At 47.6% G+C, this 19,403-nt stretch overlaps 2 protein-coding genes across 2 annotated transcripts; one reads left to right on the forward strand and one right to left on the reverse strand.

Moving 5' to 3' along the window:
• Positions 1-438: 438 nt before the first annotated feature.
• LOC125526635 (pentatricopeptide repeat-containing protein ATP4 homolog, chloroplastic-like) lies at positions 439-2,728 on the forward strand. Its single transcript, XM_048691286.1, has one exon. It carries the CDS (start codon positions 509-511, stop codon positions 2,573-2,575), a length of 2,067 nt encoding a protein of 688 aa, XP_048547243.1. The 5' UTR covers positions 439-508; the 3' UTR covers positions 2,576-2,728.
• A 70-nt stretch (positions 2,729-2,798) lies between these two features.
• LOC125526636 (cysteine synthase 2-like) lies at positions 2,799-6,986 on the reverse strand. The gene is made up of 6 exons (XM_048691287.1): positions 6,677-6,986; positions 6,509-6,583; positions 5,674-5,817; positions 4,817-5,245; positions 4,494-4,729; positions 2,799-3,405 (listed from the first exon to the last, which is right to left on the reverse strand). Exons 1-6 carry the CDS (start codon positions 6,890-6,892, stop codon positions 3,186-3,188), a joined length of 1,320 nt encoding a protein of 439 aa, XP_048547244.1. The 5' UTR covers positions 6,893-6,986; the 3' UTR covers positions 2,799-3,185.
• Positions 6,987-19,403: the final 12,417 nt, after the last annotated feature.

The raw sequence follows: 19,403 nt of genomic DNA on the forward strand, positions 1-19,403 counted from the left end.
TCGCCGCGATCCATCCAGTGCACGACCGGGCCGCGCAGGATCACACGCGGGAGCGGCTGCACCGCACGGCTCGGTGGCATGGACGGCGTGCGTGAATCCGACGCCGATCCCGCCGCCGCGGCGGTGGTGGGCTCGAGAGGAGTCGGGGAACGCGTCGAGCGGGGTAGGCGCGGGTAGGAGCCCGGCGGGTAGTCGGTGAGGATGAGAAGGTGCCGGTCGGTCGGCGAGGGAGCCCGGGGCGGTGGCGCCGCCGCGGCGGTGGAGTGCGAGGGACGCGGCGCGGCGCGGCGTGTCTCGTGTGTACTTTGGCAGTTTGGGGTCTCACCTCACGAGGAGCGGCGGGAAGAGCGCCTCGCCTCGCTCTGGCGCGAGGTGTCCCTGGCATCTCGACCCCACTTGCTGACAGCAAGACACAGTCGCGTCGTCACTCCCCAACCGAAGCGAAGCTCTGGGCAGTGGGCACCCCACAATCCACCCACAGGAGAGCAGAGCGGGGCAGAGCAGCGAGATGGCTTCCCTACCTATCTGCCCGTCGTCCCCTTCCTCCTTCCTCTCATGGCCGCACCGCCCAATCTCGCTCTCCTTCCAGCCCAAGAACCACTCCTCCTCCGCCTCGCCGGCCGCCGCACATGTCTCCGTCCAGGACTCGCCGCCCCAGGACCCGGCGCCTCCCTCCGACCCGGGCCAGAATCCCAAGATTTCCAGCACTGCGAGGTTCCTCTGGGTCAACCCCAACAGCCCGCGTGCCGCCGAACTCGCCCGCGCGCGCGCCGGATCCGGCCGCCGGGCCCGCCTCGCCGCCGCGGCTGCAGCGCTCGCCGCGTGCGAGCCCGCCGAGGCGCCCGTCGCCGCCGCGCTCGAGGCCGCCTTCCCCGAGACCCCCTCCGAGCAGGACGCCGCCATCGTGCTCAACACGGCCGCCGGCAACCCGGCCACCGCCGTGCTCGCGCTGCGCTGGTTCCTGGAGAACGCGGATGTCCGCAGCAAGGTCATCCTCTACAACGTCGTGTTCAAGGTGCTGCGCAAGCGGCGGCGCTGGAGCGAAACGGAGGCGCTCTGGGACGCGATGCTGCGGGACGGCGTGCAGCCGGACAACACCACCTTCTCGACCGTCATCAGCTGCGCGCGCGCCTGCGGCCCGCCCGGCAAGGCCGTGGAGTGGTTCGAGAAGATGCCGGAGTCGGGGTGCTCGCCGGACATGCTCACGTACTCGGTCGTGATCGACGCGTACGGCCGCGCCGGGGACGCCGAGATGGCACTCCGCTTGTACGACCGTGCCAGGTCCGAGAGATGCCAGCTCGACCCTGTCATATGCGCCACGGTGATCAAGGTGCATTCGACCAGCGGCAACTTCGACGGCGCGCTCAACGTGTTTGAGGAAATGAAGGCCGTCGGCGTCAAGCCAAACCTGGTCGTGTACAACACCGTATTGGACGCCATGGGCCGTGCCATGCGGCCGTGGGTAGTGAAGACCATCCACAGAGAGATGGTCAGCCAGAAGGTGCAGCCCAACAGGGCAACCTACTGTTGTCTCCTGCAGGCGTACACCAGGGCACGCTACGGTGAGGACGCGATGATCGTGTACCGGAAGACGAAGGACGAGGTGATGGACATCGACGTGGTGCTGTACAACATGCTCCTGTCAATGTGCGCCGACATCGGCTACGTCGACGAGGCCGAGGAGATCTTCAGAGACATGAAGTCGTCCATGGACACCAAGTGCAAGCCTGATAGCTGGACCTACTCATCAATGGTGACATTATATTCCTGCACTGGCAATGTCCCTGGTGCAGAGGCCATACTGAAGGAGATGGCAGAGGCAGGTTTCAAGCCCAACATCTTCATCCTCACCTCGCTCATCCGGTGCTACGGTAAAGCGGGATGCACCGACGACGTTGTCAGGTCATTCGGCATGCTAGAGGACCTCAAAATCACGCCCGACGACCGGTTCTGCGGCTGCCTTCTTACCGTGGCAGCGGATACGCCGGTGGAGGAGCTCGGCAAGGTGGTTGACTGCATCGACAGAAGCAATGCCGAGCTTGGCACCGTGGTGAAGCTCCTGGCGGACAGGAAAGCCTCCACTGAATCCTTCAAGGAGGCAGCTAGGGGCATCCTGAGCGGCGTCCGTGGCGTGGTGAAGATGCCCTACTGCAACTGCTTGATGGACCTGTGCGTGAACCTGGGGCAGATGGAGAAAGCCTGCGCGCTCCTCGACGCCGCGCTGCAGCTCGGCATCTACAGCAACGTGCAGACGAGGACGCAGACGCAGTGGTCGCTGCACCTCAGAGGCCTCTCGGTCGGCGCTGCCCTGACCACTCTCCATGTCTGGATGAACGACCTGTACACGACGCTTCAGAGCGGAGAAGAGCTGCCACCGCTGCTCGGAATCCACACAGGGGAGGGGAGGAACATGTACTCTGACAAAGGGCTGGCCTCCGTGTTCGAGTCGCATCTCAAGGAGCTCGACGCGCCCTTCCATGGCGCTCCCGACAAGGCCGGCTGGTTCCTGACGACGAGCGTTGCTGCCAAGCACTGGCTGGAGGCGAAAAAGTCGTCAGAACTAGTGGCCGTGTAGGATGCACAATCTAGGAGGAGGTACATAGGATTTATTTGTTTTTTGATTTGGCATAACTTGTGGGTGTTCTGAAATATTCATAATCACCCTTCTGGTGACAGATGTTTCTGTTTACTTTCATGACTAAAGAATACCAGTTCTTTTCAGTACTCTTACCATTAGCATGATGCATGCGATGATCTGTTAGAACACCTACAATGGTTTTATCGCAGACTAGTTGATGTGTGCTGCCATCTCAGAGAACCAAGACAGTAGTAGCATAGATGATTGTATACTAAATAACTGCGTATACATAGATGAACAGGTGACTTGAGCAGTGTACAACAGCCTGAAGAAAAACAAGAAGATTTGCAGTGTAGAACAGTCTGAATGGTTGGCTATCCCAACCCCTACTAAATGGCTATGACAACTACTCTAAAGTACATAACTATATCTTCCAGAGGAACCTTCGATCAGGGTGCCATAAAATTTGAGGTCCATTATCTGGAGCCAACAGTTCCCTTGTTAGATGGAATGTTTCGGCGCCTCGGTGTTCACTCGTCAACTGTTTTCAAGACGGACAACGAAGAATGACAAAATTGCTGAAATCATGCATTCCCCTGTGAAGTTTTTACTGATCAAGAAACTCCAAACCAGTAGCAGTTGGTGTCAACCCATGATTGGCCAAATATTCATCATTGAAGAACTTGCTTAGATGCCTCATCCCACTGTCGCAGAGAATTGTCACAATTGTATGTCCTGGACCTAAATCCCGGGCAACTCTTACAGCCCCGACACAATTCATGGCTGAAGAACTCCCAACAAATAGTCCATCTCTTCTCAGCAGAAACCTAAATTAATGTTTCAAGTAACTGAGGTCAGATGGATGGAAGTATTTTCACAGTTCAGTAACATACTTGGTAAGATAGAAGAATGAACAACGGCAAACTTTCCATCAACTATCATGTCTAAGGTGATTAAATAAATACTCCCTCCGTTCCTAGATATAGGGTGTATAGATTTTTGAGAGAAAAAAAGGGAATATACAGTGTATAACCTTTGTTGTCAATTTTACCCCTCTACCAATCAGCTCCCACACATGAAATCATGGCTGGGAGTAAAAAGAAGGCAGCCCGGTGCACGTAGCTCCCGCTTGCGCAGGGTCCGACCACTTTGTGTCTATAGTACACAGCCTTTCCCTGCATTTCTGCAAGAGGCTGTTTCCGGGACTCGAACCCGTGACCTCATGGTCACAAGGCAACAGCTTTACCGCTGTGCCAAGGCTCCCCTTCAAATCATGGGTGGGAGTCTTCTAAATAAATCATCTCCTTTTTTCTAGGGATTTCATGTGTGTGAGCTGATCGGTGGAGGGGTAAAATTGACAACAAAGGCAATACACCCTATAGTCCGCATTTTTTTTCTCCAAAAACTATACACCTTATATCTAGGAACGGAGGGAGTATGTAAGTCTTCATATTGGTTCTAAAAACATGCTTAACAAATGACGATTGAGGCTTCTACTGGAGTTTGAGAAAAGGGTGGGATGTGTACTCATTTTTCTTTATTTTTTGAGGGGTCAAGGGACCCAATAACCCAAGAGATAATATTGTCAACATGTATTTAAGTTGTAGGGAAATATTACAAGATCAGGCTAATTGGTTGATCAGTTAAAGGCGGACTGCAGTAAAAAAATGATGTAATCTATACAACTAAACAAATTATTGTTTCTCTTTCAGATAATAACTGCTAGAACAACGCTGTGCATACGACAATTTATATACGATCTCAGTACGAAAAAACGCCTACACCAATAGATTGAGTCATTCTTCAAAATTGTGTGGCTTGGAACTGCATAGTACAGGAATCGCACACCAAAATCGTATGCATAGCTATTCCATAACTGCTGGTCAATAAAAATTTAAACTCAGAAAGTATGTACCTTGACATCTCAACAGCTTCTCTATCTGTTCCCCGGTAAGCACCATCCAGTTCTGCCATCATAAAATTTGCTGTGACCCTGTTGATTCCAATTCCTTCAGTAATAGTGTCAAAAGGATTTTTCAGCCTTTTGCCCTCAGCCTCCTCTTTTGTGTACATAACCCCTCTAGTTACCTTATTAAACAGACCAGATCCAGGTGGATCCATTAAAAAGCATCGGACATTTCTGTTCATTTCCTAAGTAAATAATATCATAGCAATAAAAAATTAGTTGACCCAAGAAGAAAACATATATAGAAGAAAGACAATAATAAGCATACAAACCTTAAGATATCGTGAAACTCCAGCAATCGTACCGCCAGTACCAGCGGCAGCAACAAAGGCATGAACAGTCCCTTTAGTTTGCTTCCATATCTCAGGACCAGTCCATTCGTAATGCACTTGATAGTTTGCCATATTCTCAAACTGGTCAGCAAAGAAACCTCCCTTCGAATCAGAATTAGGGCAACATTTGCCAGTGTCAGGCACTTCAGAACTGGCATGTGCTGAACCGTTAGTTTGTTTGGAGTTCAGCGTTTTAGTATCAACATAGGCTGAACCATTAGTTTGTATGTCATTAGGTTCCCTTTGTGCTGATGCTATATTGGCTTCCAATGCCCTTCTTCTTGCAATATTGACAAAATGGTCTCTGTGAGTGATTGAAACAGGACGCACTCGTTCCACGGTAGCTCCAAGCGCTTCAATTATTTGAGACTGGAAAGCAATCTTTTGAGTAAAACTACATAGCAGGAACATAAGCAACAAACAGGATTGAAATACTGTGCAACATTGGTAGGAGAAATTCCCACCGGAGCATCTAAAATATCCAACCAGGCCTGAAAAACCCCACACCCTTGAAAGGGCAGGCTCAAGTCTAGACCAGTCCCGGAAGCTCAGGCCTGAACCCCAGAATATTGATACTTGGAAATACAATCCTATGGTGTTATCTTGATTTATTTTTTGTGATAGGTCTTGGGCCCATTGAGAACCTGATTTCAGACCCGGTCTAGCTGGTCTGATCTAAATTAGTTCATCTTATTATAGTACAACAAGACAATTCAAGTAGAAATTCAGGGTGCTACGGCAGCAGAATGTCCTAATTAGTACACCAAGAATTCTCGAACATAACAGAACCTCCATACCTTCTCAACGGCAGCATCATCAGGAATAACAACATGGCACCTGCAGCCATAAGCAGGAGCAACAGTGGCCAAGCTAATAGCCGTGCTGCCGGCACTCCCTTCTGTTACTACACCACCACAGACAAGATCCCCAGATTTCAGAGCCTAATCACCATAAAAATCCCAGTGTCATGTTAAGTCAAAAGATAAAATAAATTTCTATAAGATCAATATACTGTACCAAAAACTGAATATCAACAACGTATCTCATGCCTCATCCATTGAAATGTAAATAATTTAGCTAGATCCAAGTATGCAAGGAAGTAATTCGATATTATCATCTACTTTTTTGCATTTCATGCCAAAAAAGCACAATTCAAAATCCCTTTTCTTTTATACTTGAAACTCACAAGTCATAACTGAATGGTGCTTTCCATGAATGCTTTGTTCCAGAACAACTGTGATTGTTCCTTTAGCAACTCATAACATATAAAAGGGTACATATGCTAGGACTATACTTAAAATTTCCAATAAGCATATCCTTCATTAAGGAGGAACTCGCCACATGAACATGACCTCCCAAATGACTAAAAAACATGTGGTCGTGACCAACATTGCATGAATCGCTCAGGAACTTCTCACCACGAACTCTATCTTTTTTTTATTGCGGAAACACCACGAACTCTATCTACTTCACACTTCTCCCCTTCTGGCTTCTATAAACTACTCCTTCCTTTCACTTTTATAGGTTGTTTCAGACAACTGAAATTGAGCTGTTTTGCACGCTGTCTGAAGTGTCCTTATAAAAGTGAACAGAGGGAGTAACATTGATTATACACCAAATTGCACAAATTACCTCCTCGATGATCTTCACCGCCACGCGGTCCTTCACGCTGCCTCCCGGGTTCAGAAATTCGGCCTTCCCCAGAATCTGCAGCCCGTTCGAATACCAAATTCACTACCTCAATACTTAGACCGAAACAGCAAAGCGGAGCTGCACACAGGAGATACCCCACGAATATACCTCGCACCCGGTGGCGTCGGAGAGGCTGTTTATGCGGATGAGGGGCGTGTTGCCGACGGCCTCCACGAGGCCCTTCCGCCGCGTCCTCCGGTCGTCCGCGCCGGTGGTGCGGGTCCATGGGAACTTGGACCCGCTCCTGCCGAAGAGGAGGTAGTACGCAAACAAGGATAAGGAGGCGGCCGCAGCGGCTGCGACGGCGGCAGGAGCAGCCGCCATCGCGAGGGTGGGAGGGCCGGGCAGCGGAACCCTTGGGGTTCAGAAGTTCAGTTCGGCTGTGGAGGTTGAGAGGGAGGGGGACAAACCGACTTGGTTCAACCCGGGAGGAGTCCCTCAAAAAAAAGAGTAGAAAAAATATAGGGAAAGAAAAAACTACTCCATCCGTCCCACATAATATCGGAGGAGCATCAACGGCCGTGTAAATCCTCTCAAACGCCCGTGCCCGCGGGCACTCCTCAAATAGTTTCGTCTACATCCGTGTATCTTATATCTGATCCTTTATATTCATACTGAACCATGCAATATCGATCGAACTACATAGATAAACAAACGAACATAGGTAAGTCATTACTTTTACCAAAAGATCAGATGTTCAAACGACCACCAAAGTTTACATGAACGACGGACAACTTGAAACTACATTTTAAACTTAAAATTAAAGTGAAGAAAAGCGGATCTTCACCACTTCCGGGGCAGCCCCATCCCCTTCCGGTCGTCGGCGCAGCTATAGCCACCGGGGGCTGGTGGAGGATCATCCGAGTCATCGGACGAGGAGCCATCGGAGGAGGAGGAGGAGACGATGAGGAGGCCCTTGAGGCGCCGGACGGCCCGGTCCTACTGCCGCTTGAGCTTCGCCAGCCGAGCCACCTCTGTTGCCTTCTCTCTGGCCTCGCGCTCGAACTGCTCGATATAGCTAGCTAGAGAACCTTCGCATTCTTCCGGTGGAGCCGCTGAGCATCTGTCTCCGACGTCGTAAGCGACCGGGGGTAGACCCGCACGAGGAGCCGCTCGTCCTCATCAGGCTCCACGGGTAAGCCGCGGCGGCAGCCGACAGAGCTCTCCACCGCGTCCCTCTCCCTTGCCGGCTGCCTCTCGCGGCAAGCGGCGCGCACCTCTGACTCATGCGTGCGTGTCCGGGCCGGTGAGGCAGGCACAAGCACCCACCGCTGCCCGCGGCAGGGACGGGGGACAGCGTGGGGGAAGCGTGGACTGCGCAGCCCGCGCGGCGCTAAGCACGGGCCGGGAGGAGCTAGCACCGCTTCCTCACTGCAACGACAGGGAAGAGGCGAGGCCGATCCAGAACTTACACCCGTGTCCACCTTGGACCTCTTGAGGGCAACGCAGAGGGCTAGGTCCTCGTCGGAGTCAGAGCAGAAGTAGTTGTCGGCGCTCGACATGGTCACAGCAGTTACCGGAGTGGATCGAATAGGAGAAATCGGAGGAAAGAATAAGAGACGGGTCGAGAGTGGAGTGAGCTAGGATTTTCGGATTGGGAATATTTATGGGGACGGAGTGGGGTCGGGGTGGGCTGGGTCGACATGGCGGGCGTGCCCGACGCGTCCGGGCGCCCCCATATCCGCCCCTGGCGAGGAGAAGGTGGTACATGAAGTACTTCCATTTGCTTGTACCCTAGTTGCAATATTTAGATTGTAGAGTTAGTCCCTAGTTTCATTGTGAAAGTGCGTTATATCGACTAGAGGGGGGGTGAATAGGCGATTTTTATGAAAGTCTTCAAAACGTGAGAGTTATGAAGACAAACAGTGAAGATTATGCATATTACTATGCAGCGGAAGTTAGATTACACTAGGCCAGCCATGGTCATGTATTCAATAGAGTGAAAGCGCAATGACAAACAGCTTCAGTGTAATAAGGATCAGGTAGGAAGAAGTTATGAAGCCAAACAGATCATACATTCATGTTGTGAAGACAAAAGATAAAGCAAGCACGCAATGGCTTCACAATGAATAACTGTAAGTAAAAAGGAAGTGTAGATGAAACCAGTGACACGTCGAAGACAATGATTTGTTGGACCAGTTCCAGTTGCTGTGACAACTGTACGTCTGGTTGGAGCGGCTAGGTATTTAAACCGAAGGACACACAGTCCCGGACACCCAGTCAAGGACACTTAGTCCAAGACACCCAGTCCTCACCGTTTTCTCCTTGAGCTAAGGTCACACAGACCTCGCCCAATCACTCTGGTAAGTCTTCAAGGTAGACTCCCAAACCTTCACAGACTTCGTTCACCGGCAATCCACAATTTCTCTTGGATGCTCAGAACGCGACATCTAACCGTCTGGAGGATGCACAGTCCTCAAGTGTAATAAGTCTTCAGATCACACAGACACAAAGACTTAAGTGATGCCCAATTTACTCTGGCTCTGGGTGGTTAGGGCTTTTCTCCTCAGTAGGAATTTTTCTCTCAAAGGCTTCGAGGTGGGTTGCTCTCAAACGACAAAAGCCGTGCACTGAAATCTGAGCAGCCAACCGTTTATGGTTGTGGGGGGTGGACTATTTATAGCCACTTGGCAACCCGACCTGATCTGTCCGAAATGACCCTGGGTCACTAAGGAACTGACACGTGTACCAACGGTCAAATTTTGAACTCACACGGCAACTTTACTTGGGCTACAAGTAAAGCTGACTTGTTTGACTCTGGACAAGATTTTCTCTCAAAGTCTTCGCTCGAAGACATAGGATTTGAATTAGGCATCACTTCAGTCATTCTGACTGGTTCTCTTGGACCCCACTTAACAGTACGGTGATTCCTATGACACAACATAAATGAAATAAAACTACGAAGGATCTAAGTCTTCGAGTTCAATAAGCTTCATAGGGAGTCTTCTCATGTCATTGTCTTCAATATGAATATCTTCATAAACCACCATTGTCTTCAATGTCTTCGTACATTTTTAGGGGTCATCTCTGGTAATAAAACCGAATCAATGAGGGACTTCTACCTGTGTTTTCCTGCAATTCTCACAAACACGTTAGTCCCTCAACTAGGTTTGTCGTCAATACTCCAAAACCAACTAGGGGTGGCACTAGATGCACTTACACATTGGTTGGATTGTGATTCTTAGGGTAGTACAGATGGTTAGAATTGATTTGAGGGATGGGTTTTCTGTATAGGGGGATGGGGGTTTTTGTATGGGGTTTTTTGGATCACATTCGTTGCAAAAATGCTAGACATATCTTAATGAGAGATAGGGATCTCTGTGCTGAAATGCTACATGTGATTATTAGATTTGTTTTTGAATGCTATACAGATTGGGATTTTGAATGCTATAGACATGTATGCTTAGATTTGTTTTTGAATGCTACACAAATTGGTGCTTTGAATGTCATATGCCCAAATGGAATGCATTAATTTTGATGTACCTATCAATTGATTAAGAACTTACTTGATTCATCAGTATATAAATTTGTCCACAATATGTAGTTATATTAGCTTTGTTGTTCAATGTGTGTGCATGACAATGGAAAATGCAAATAGGGTCATAGTATGGATAATATGATCAATGTGTCATGTGTGCATATCTAAAAATTATCAGTTGGCTTCTATATTTACCAGTAATGGATGTAATTGTATATTCAGGAGGACGATTCTGTGGGGAATAAGAGGAAGCTGGGCCTTACTAGGTTTGACCCGTACGATCCAGAGTATAGTGACGACGAAGAATATGAGGTAAGCCTACTTGAAATTTAGATTGATCATTTAGTTCCTTTGACATGGTGTATATGAATCTATAATGTATTAATGTAATTCATTCATGTGTGTAGTATGATTCTGGAGAAGATGTGTACAACAGCAACGTCGCGTCCTTCACAGCGAAGGAGGTGGAGAAGATCAAGGCCAAGGGAGTTGCTTTCTTCTACAACCGCAAGATCAAGAAGTGGCACTGCCCCTACTGCACCACCAAGACAAAAGCCAAAGGATGGCCGCTTCGATCACCTTGTGTCTCATGCAGAGGATGTAGCGATTCGCCGGGAGGACTACAAGATTAGGGGCAGCATGCTGCCCTCGCAAAAGGCACTGACTCCGGTGTGATGTGATGATGTTTTATCTTTATCTTTTTTTGGTAAACTGAATGTGTCTGTTTGGTAAACTTTGTGTGGTGGTATCTAAACTTTGTGTGCGATCTATGGTAGTAATGTATTATGATATCTATATTTGTCTGTCCTTAAATTTGCCTGTGGTGTATGGTATGTTCTGTTTAGATGTTGTAAGCTATGAGTTTAGGTGTTGCAATGATCACACATGTTGCTTCAGTGTTGCTTCACTGACAGACATGCTGCAAAGAATAAGCAAATAGTCCATCATTTGATCAAATATTCCAATATGAGAGCAAAAAAACAACATTTGAATGAAGATAGTACATTTGATCAAGTATTCCAATAACAGATCAAATATTCCAATTTGAATTTGAGGCAAAATTTGAATTTGAACCAACATTTGAAGTCCATTGCCCTGTGGTGTGATGTTGCAAAGTTTGTTGAGCTATTATAAACATTAGGTGATCAATCCGATCTCTTTTGCGTGATAAAACTTATAGTCATGAGAAATGTGCTCCAAATGAGCTTCATTTGTAATCAAGTTTTTTTGGACCTACTCCAAATGAGCCAAATATTTTTTAATTAACATCTATTCAATCTATATAGTGTAGATTCGAAGTCTCACTATTTATTGAATTAATCTTCATATTTTTCTTTTTTTGAAAAAATTACGCTTTAATAGAAAACCATTAAAGACATGTTTAAAATATGAAAAATGGAAAATTAACTTCAGATCCTTCTTATTCACTTTGAAATCAAGATTTGGTGATTTTTTAGATTTTTTAAATTTTTCAAAAACCTAAGGGAACCCTACCTCCTCTCCTTGAACTCTCTACAACGTTGTACGTGATAGCTCATACGTGTGAAGGTTTTTTCATGAAAATGTCCATAGACCAAGTTTGTGAATTTTGGTTGGTAACATGTCACATAAGACAACATTGTGCGCAGGTTTTATATTTTTTTGATTTTTTGAAATTAATGGTGCTCATTTGACCATGATCATGCCACCTAGTTTTTTTTTTAAATTTCCGTATACCAAGTTTAGTATTTTTTTTCCTCGTTAGTGTGTCTTATAAAATGACGAATGTCGAAGGTTTCATATTTTTTCTATTTTTTAAAATTAGTTATGCTTAGTCAAAGCCTAGATAACCCTTGATCAGCTCAAAACCCCTCTAAACGCCGTGGAGTTTCGCCTAACCCTAGCTCCGAACATCAGCTGTCCGATCATACACTAGCGCCAAGCGACAACCCTCAGATGTGGTCTTCTAGAAGGGATGGCTGCATGTAGTCTCCACACCGTTGGATCAGACGGACGGCTCCGCATTATTGGACCATGGGGCGATCTGCGAGATATTCTCCCATTGGTTGCGCTCACTCACCATTGACTCTGCGAAAAAACGTAGTTATTGGGCCCAAAATGAAATGTGACGCCCCAAGACCGGAGCTTCAGACGCCTTTCATGTTTTCCGAGTTTTCGTCGTGTGAGTTGTTGGTTTGTTGCATTCATCATTGTATCTTTTGCATCGCATCAGGTCATCATGTCATTTAATTTTGTAAACTCAACTAAATAAAATGCATAGATCTTTGATCTATTTAAATCGAGGAAAGTATGACTTCTCTTTATAACATATCCTCCCGATATCAGGGAGCTATATTAAATATTTCATTATTTTGGATTTCACCATAACACACTTGCAAAAATCCCAATGCCTTTGTTATCACAACTCTTGGCCTCTAACTTTGCTATTTATTCTTTCATCATATTCTGGAGCTCCACCAAAAATTCAAACATTTTTGGACCACCCGTTCACCAAGCCCTAGTGCAAACCCATTTGAATTAAATTCAAATGAGCTTGAATCACATCTTTCAATCACGCCTCTTCTATTTTTCGTGGACCGTGCACATTTTTACGAGTCCGTGAATATTATCCCCATGCCCAGATTCCACCCCTACCTTCTCTTTCTTTTCTTTCTCTTTTTCTGTTTTGTTTTAATAATGGAAAAGGTGAGAAGAGAAGGGGGAAGAGAGTGCACAGCCTAGCAGGCCACGAGGCCCAACCATCCCTTCCCTAAGGCCCTGCCACACCTAACCCTAGCCTCTCTCCCGATCCCCATCTCCCCATCGTCTCCTCCACCTCGCGCCGTCAAGGAGATGCTCTCTCGATCCCCACGCTCCTCCCTCCTCTCGATCCCTCTCCTTCTCCCCGCGCCTCCTCCATCTGCAGCCACCCTGCAGCAGAGCACCACGGCGCCCATCTCCTGCGCCTCCCCGAGCAGGAACTCCGCCTTCCCTGCACCTGTGCTTCGCTGACCGGAGGCGTCGTCCTCGAACGTCGCCAGCATCGCTGCCCGCCTGCGTCCTCTGCTCCGACTGTCTCGCGCGCTTCCTTCGCCTGCGTGCTCCCTCCTGCTCCTTCGACCTCGCCTTGCCCTGCGACCGCACCGCCCGGCGAGCCCATGCTCCGGCACCGCGCTGCTGCACCCTTGTTGCTCGCGGCCACCATGGATGCCCGCGGCCCCGCCTTCCTGTGTCTCCACCTCGCCGTTCTCCGCCAGTCTCCTCCCCGTGCTGACGAACTCCTGCCCGAGCCGCTCTCTCCGACCAACTCTGCTGCTGACGCCGCCCGGACCTGCTTGCGTCCTCCCGGTTCCCAGCGCCGTCGTGCCTGTTGCCCAGATCCGCCTCGTCATTGTCACGCCCGCAGCTTGCTCTCTTCCTGAGCGTCCCCTTATGCACTGTACGAGCCAAGCTCGGCCATCCCATCAAGATCCAACACAAGCTGCCCGAGACATTGGCCAGAACCGCAAGTCGTTGCCTCTTTGCACCTGCGATGTGTTGCCGTGGACGCATGCAACCCTGGAATCAATCCCAAGCCCCAAGTACCACGACACTACGAAGACCGGACCGACAAGTACCACGATGTCCGTCGGTCGTCAAGTACCCTCGGATACGTCAAGTTATCTACCGTCGCAAGAATCAAGACCGGCAAGTTCGAAGACCCCAAATACCTCTTCGAAATGACCGAGTACCATTACCGTCGGACGCTTGAACGACTGCAGGCCGAAACGTCAAGTTCCTCGATGAACTGTGTATGACTACCGTTTCTCGTGGATTCACCTAAGTACCACGAAATGGATGACCCTACAAGTTCAACTACAATTGCCGTGTACGACTACCGTCGCCTCGGAGATGTTGGGTTAATCAAGTTCCTCTTTGAAAAAGTACCACTACTTCCACGACGATACGAGAACAACTACCCTCGTTGAAGGTCATCAAGTGAACAACTACCGTCGACGTGTACGACTACTTCGTGACGTGTACCCGACGACCCCGGAGACCATGTTGCACCAAGTACCCCCTCGTTAATCCGAACATCTACAGGAAAACATGTATCACTACCATCGATGACCGTTAGTACCACTACTTCAACTACCGTCACGAGAACGTCTACTTCCACCACTTCCACTACGAACTCGTTCCGCTCCCGAATTGCATGCTTCGAAGGTATAACCCCGAGACGACCATCTGTGTATGAATGCATGTGATGTTTGAGTGGATCATGGTTGCACCGTGTCCGAGTTGTTCTTTGCGAGTTCCTCGTTGCCTTGCCGTCGACATGTGGGAACCCGGTATTCGGGAGCACCCCACCATCCTTGCATGACACGCTCCCGTCACACTTCCTTTGCACCGGTATCTCTATGAGCTACCGGAACCGATATGTTGCCATGGCATCATTTTCAGATTCGTTGTCGTGGCACCCCTTTCGTTTCCGCCACGATGACAAATGCTCATAACATGCTCATGCCAATATTTTCTTAAAATTGCATAAACTTGCATATATCATCTGCATCATGATAACACTATTTAAAATGTTTAAAATTGTTGTTGCATTAAATTGCTAAATGCATATGGGGATTTACCGGAATTGTTGTTTGATGTTTCCGGCCTCATTTAAAATACCTAACTATGTAGTTTACTCATGTTTCACCTCTTGCCATGTTAACCAACATTTAATATTGTTGAGTACATAACCGAGAGAGAACTAAATAATTCATGTGGTGTTTCGTCAATATGCAACTCGTCGCATATTGAGCTCCACTTAATTTGTAGTATTGTTTGTTGCACTTTGCTATGCCATGCCTCATTAAACCGGACATGCATCATACTTGGTTGTGCATCATACCATGTTTATGTGATGGTTGTTTACTATGTTGTTTGCTTCTTTCCGGTGTTGCTTCTTCGGGTTAGTTCCGATAACGTCGCATTTGTGAGGATCCGTTCGACTACGTACGTTTGTCTTGTTCGTGGACTCGTTCTTCTTCCTTGCGGGATTTCAGGCAAGATGACCATACCCTCGAAATCACTTCTATCTTTGCTTGCTAATTGTTCGTTCTATCGCTATGCCGTGCTACCTACCACTTGCTTTATCATGCCTCCCATATTGCCATGTCAGCCTCTAACCCATCTTTCCTAGCAAACCGTTGTTTGGCTATGTTACCGCTTTTGCTTAGTCCCTCTTATAGTGTTGCTAGTTGCAGGTGAAGATGAAGTTTGTTCCATGTTGGAACATGAATATTGTTGGGATATCATTATTATCTCTTATTTACTTTAATGCATCTATATACTTGGTAAAGGGTGGAAGGCTCGGCCTTATTCCTGGTGTTTTGTTCCATTCTTGCCGTCCTAGTTTCCGTCATACCGGTGTTTTGTTCCTTGATTTTGCGTCCCTTACGCGGTTGGGTGTTATGGGAACCCCTTGACAATTCGCTTTGAATAAAACTCCTCCAGCAAGGCCCAACCTTGGTTTTACATTTGCCTAACAACCTATCACCTTCCCTTGGGTTCTGCAGACTCAAGGGTCATCTTTATTTTAACCCCCCTGGGCCAGTGCTTGTCTAAGTGTTGGTCCGAACCTGTCAGCCGCTGGTGGCCACCAGGGGCAACTCTGGGTTGGCCTACCGGAATCTTGTACAATCCGGTGTTGCCCTGAGAACGAGATATGTGCAGTTCCTATCGGGATGTCGACGCATCGGGCGGTCTTGCTGGTCTTGTTTTACCATTGTCGAAATGTCTTGTAACCGGGATTCCGAGTCTGATCGAGTCTTCCTGGGAGAAGGAATACCCTTCGTTGACCGTGAGAGCTTGTGATGGGCTAAGTTGGGACACCCCTGCAGGGTTTTGAACTTTCGAAAGCCGTGCCTGCGGTTATGGGCATATGGGAATTTGTTAATGTCCGGTTGTAGAGAACTTGAAACTTAACTTAATTAAAATGAATCAACCGCGTGTGTAGCCGTGATGGTCTCTTTCCGGCGGAGTCCGGGAAGTGAACATAGTTTTGGAGTTATGTTTGAACGTAAGTAGTTTCAGGATCACTTCTTGATCACTTCTAGTTCACGACTGTTGCGTTGCTTCTCTTCTCGCTCTTATTTGCGTATGTTAACAACCATATTTGCTTAGTGCTTGCTGCAGCTCCACCTCATTACCTTACCCCTACCCATAAGCTTAAATAGTCTTGATCTCGCAGGTGTTAGATTGCTGAGTCCTCGTGGCTCACAGATACTTCCAAAACAGATGCAGGTGCCGATGATGCCAGTGCAGGTGACGCAACCCAGCTCAAGTGGGAGCTCGATGAAGATCTTTTCGTTGTTGTGTTTCGTTTCCTATTAATCAGTAGTGGAGCCCAGTTGGGACGATCGGGGATCTAGCATTTGGGGTGGTCTTTCTTTATTTTGGTTCCGTAGTCGGACCTTGATTGTATTCTTGGATGATGTATGATATATTTATGTATTGTGTGAAGTGGCGATTGTAAGCCAACTCTTTATCCCTTTCTTATTCAGTACATGGGATGTGTAAATATTACCCCTCTTGCAACATGCCTACCATGCGGTTATGCCTCTAAGTCGCGCCCCGACACGTGGGAGATATAGCCGCATCACGGGTGTTACATGAAACCAAGATCTGGTTGGGCCGTCGCATTGGCTCTGGGTTTTTTTGCTTCACCCTTGTTTTGAGTTCCCGATGTCATGGTGGGTGTGAAAACAAGCTAGTTCACATTTGACCCCATTACTGCCATGGCGAAATAACACGTCGCACTACGGCTATTTAAGCCACCCATCATCGTCTTCTTCCTCTCACATCCCTCATCTATCTCCCATCATTTGCCATCTGCCCTTCTTGTTCTTCGACCCCATCTTCTTCGCCATGCAGTATAACAGACCAACCTACCGCTTCCCACCCACTATGCCGGAGAAGCTCTACCCTATCAGTGTGTACGTTGAGCGTACACTACGTGTGTGGGCGATATCAAGGTGGAGGACCCCCAGCGGCTTCACCGAGTTCTTCCTCGCGGTCGGCTACTGATACGTCCATTTTGCATCATGTTTACCTACTGTTATTTATAATGTTTTATGCATAATAATTCTTTTTTGAGTAATTCTAATGTCTTTTCTCTCATAATATGCAAGGTTCACACAAAGGGAGAATATCAGCAGCTGGAAATCTGGACCTGAAAAAGCTACGTCAGGCTACCTATTCTACACAACTCCAAATGAGCTGAAACTTTACGGAGATTTTTTATGGAATATATAAGAAATAATGGAGCAAATAAGTACTAGAGGGCCCACTAGGTGGGCACAACCCACCTGGGCGCGCCAGGGAGCCCAGGCGCGCCCTGGTGGGTTGTGCCCTCCTCGGCCCACCTCCAGTGCCCCACTTCTGGTATATAAGTCATTTTAACCTAGAAAAATAAATAAAGGGAGGACTTTCCGGACGAAGCGTCACCGTCTCGAGGCAGAACTTGGGCAGGAGCACTTTTGCCCTCCGGTGGAGAGATTCCACCATGGGAACTTCCCTCCCGGAGGGGGAAATCATCGTCATCATCATCACCAACAACTCTCCCATCTTGGGGAGGGCAATCTCCATCAACATCTTCAATAGTACCATCTCCTCTCAAACCCTGGTTCATCTCTTGTGTTCAATCTTTGTACCGAAACTATAGATTGGTACTTGTGGGTGACTAGTAGTGTTGATTACATCTTGTAGTTGATTACTATATTGTTTATTTGGTGGAAGATTATATGTTCATATCCATTATGCTATTTAATACCCCTTTGATCTTGAGCATGATTATCATTTGTGAGTAGTTACTTTTGTTCTTGAGGTCACGGGAGAAATCTTGTTGCAAGTAATCATGTGAACTTGATATGTGTTCGATATTTTGATGGTATGTATGTTATGATTCCCTTAGTGTTGTCATGTGAACGTCGACTACATGACACTTCACCATATTTGGGCCTAAGGGAATGCATTGTGGAGTAGTTATTATATGATGGGTTGCGAGAGTGATAGAAGCTTAAATCCTAGTTTATGCACTATTCCGTAAGGGGCTAATTTGGATCCAAAAGTTTAATGCGATGGTTAGATTTTATCTTAATACTTTTCTCGTAGTTGCGGATGCTTGCGAGGGGGTTAATCATAAGTAGGAGGTTTGTTCAAGTAAGAACAACAACTAAGCACCGGTCCACCCACATATCAAATTATCAAAGTAGCGAACAAAAATCAAACCAACATGATGAAAGTGACTAGATGAAATTCCTGTGTGCCCTCAAGAATGCTTTGCTTATTATAAGAGACCGTTTTGGCATGTCCTTTGCCTCAAAAGGATTGGGCTACCTTGCTGCACTTTTGTTACCATTACCGTTACTTTCTCGTTACAAATTATCTTGCTATCAAACTACTCGTTACTTATAATTTTAGTGCTTCCAGAGAATACCTTGCTAAAAACGGCTTGTCATTTCCTTTTGCTCCTCGTTGGTGTAATGCCCATGATGCGGCTATATCTCCCATGTGTCGAGGCACGACTTAGAGGCATAACCGCATTGTGGTTTTGTCGCAAGAGGGGTAATCTTCACACAATCCCATGTACTGAATAAGAAAGGGATAAAGAGTTGTCTTACAATCACCACTTCACACAATACATAAATAATTCATACATCATCCAAATACACTCAAAGGTCCGACTACGGAACCAAAATAAAGGAAGACAACCCCAAATGCTAGATCCCCGATCGTCCCAACTGGGCTCCACTACTGATCAATCGGAAAAGACACATAATAACGATCAAGATCTTCATCGAGCTCCCACTTGAGCTCGGTTGCGTCACCTGCACTGGTATCATCGGCACCTTGTAACACCCCGGATGTAACTTACGCAATATGTATTCCAACTCCTGCCGTTTCCGGCCTTAAGTTATTTTATTTTCTCGGGTTCGGTTTTTTGTCTCCGTGTGTTGTTGTTGTCATGCATCTCATATCATGTCATCATGTGCATTGCATTTGCATACGTGTTCATCTCATGCATTCGAGCATTTTCCTCGTTGTCCGTTTTGCATTCCGGCGCTTCGTTCTCCTCCGGTGGTCATTTATACCTTTCTTTCATGTGTAGGGTTTAAACATTTCCGGATTGGACCGAGACTTGCCAAGCGGCCTTGGTTTACTACCGGTAGACCGCCTGTCAAGTTTCGTACCATTTGGACTTCGTTTGATACTCCAACGGTTAACCGAGGGACCGAAAAGGCCTCGTGTATGTTGCAGCCCAACACCCCTCCAAATTGGCCCAAAACCCACCAAAAGCCTCTCCATCATCTAGAGCGTTCGATCACGATCGCGTGGCCGAAA

The sequence above is a fragment of the Triticum urartu genome, unplaced genomic scaffold, assembly GCF_003073215.2.
Source record: "Triticum urartu cultivar G1812 unplaced genomic scaffold, Tu2.1 TuUngrouped_contig_114, whole genome shotgun sequence".
NCBI classification, from domain to species: domain Eukaryota; kingdom Viridiplantae; phylum Streptophyta; class Magnoliopsida; order Poales; family Poaceae; genus Triticum; species Triticum urartu.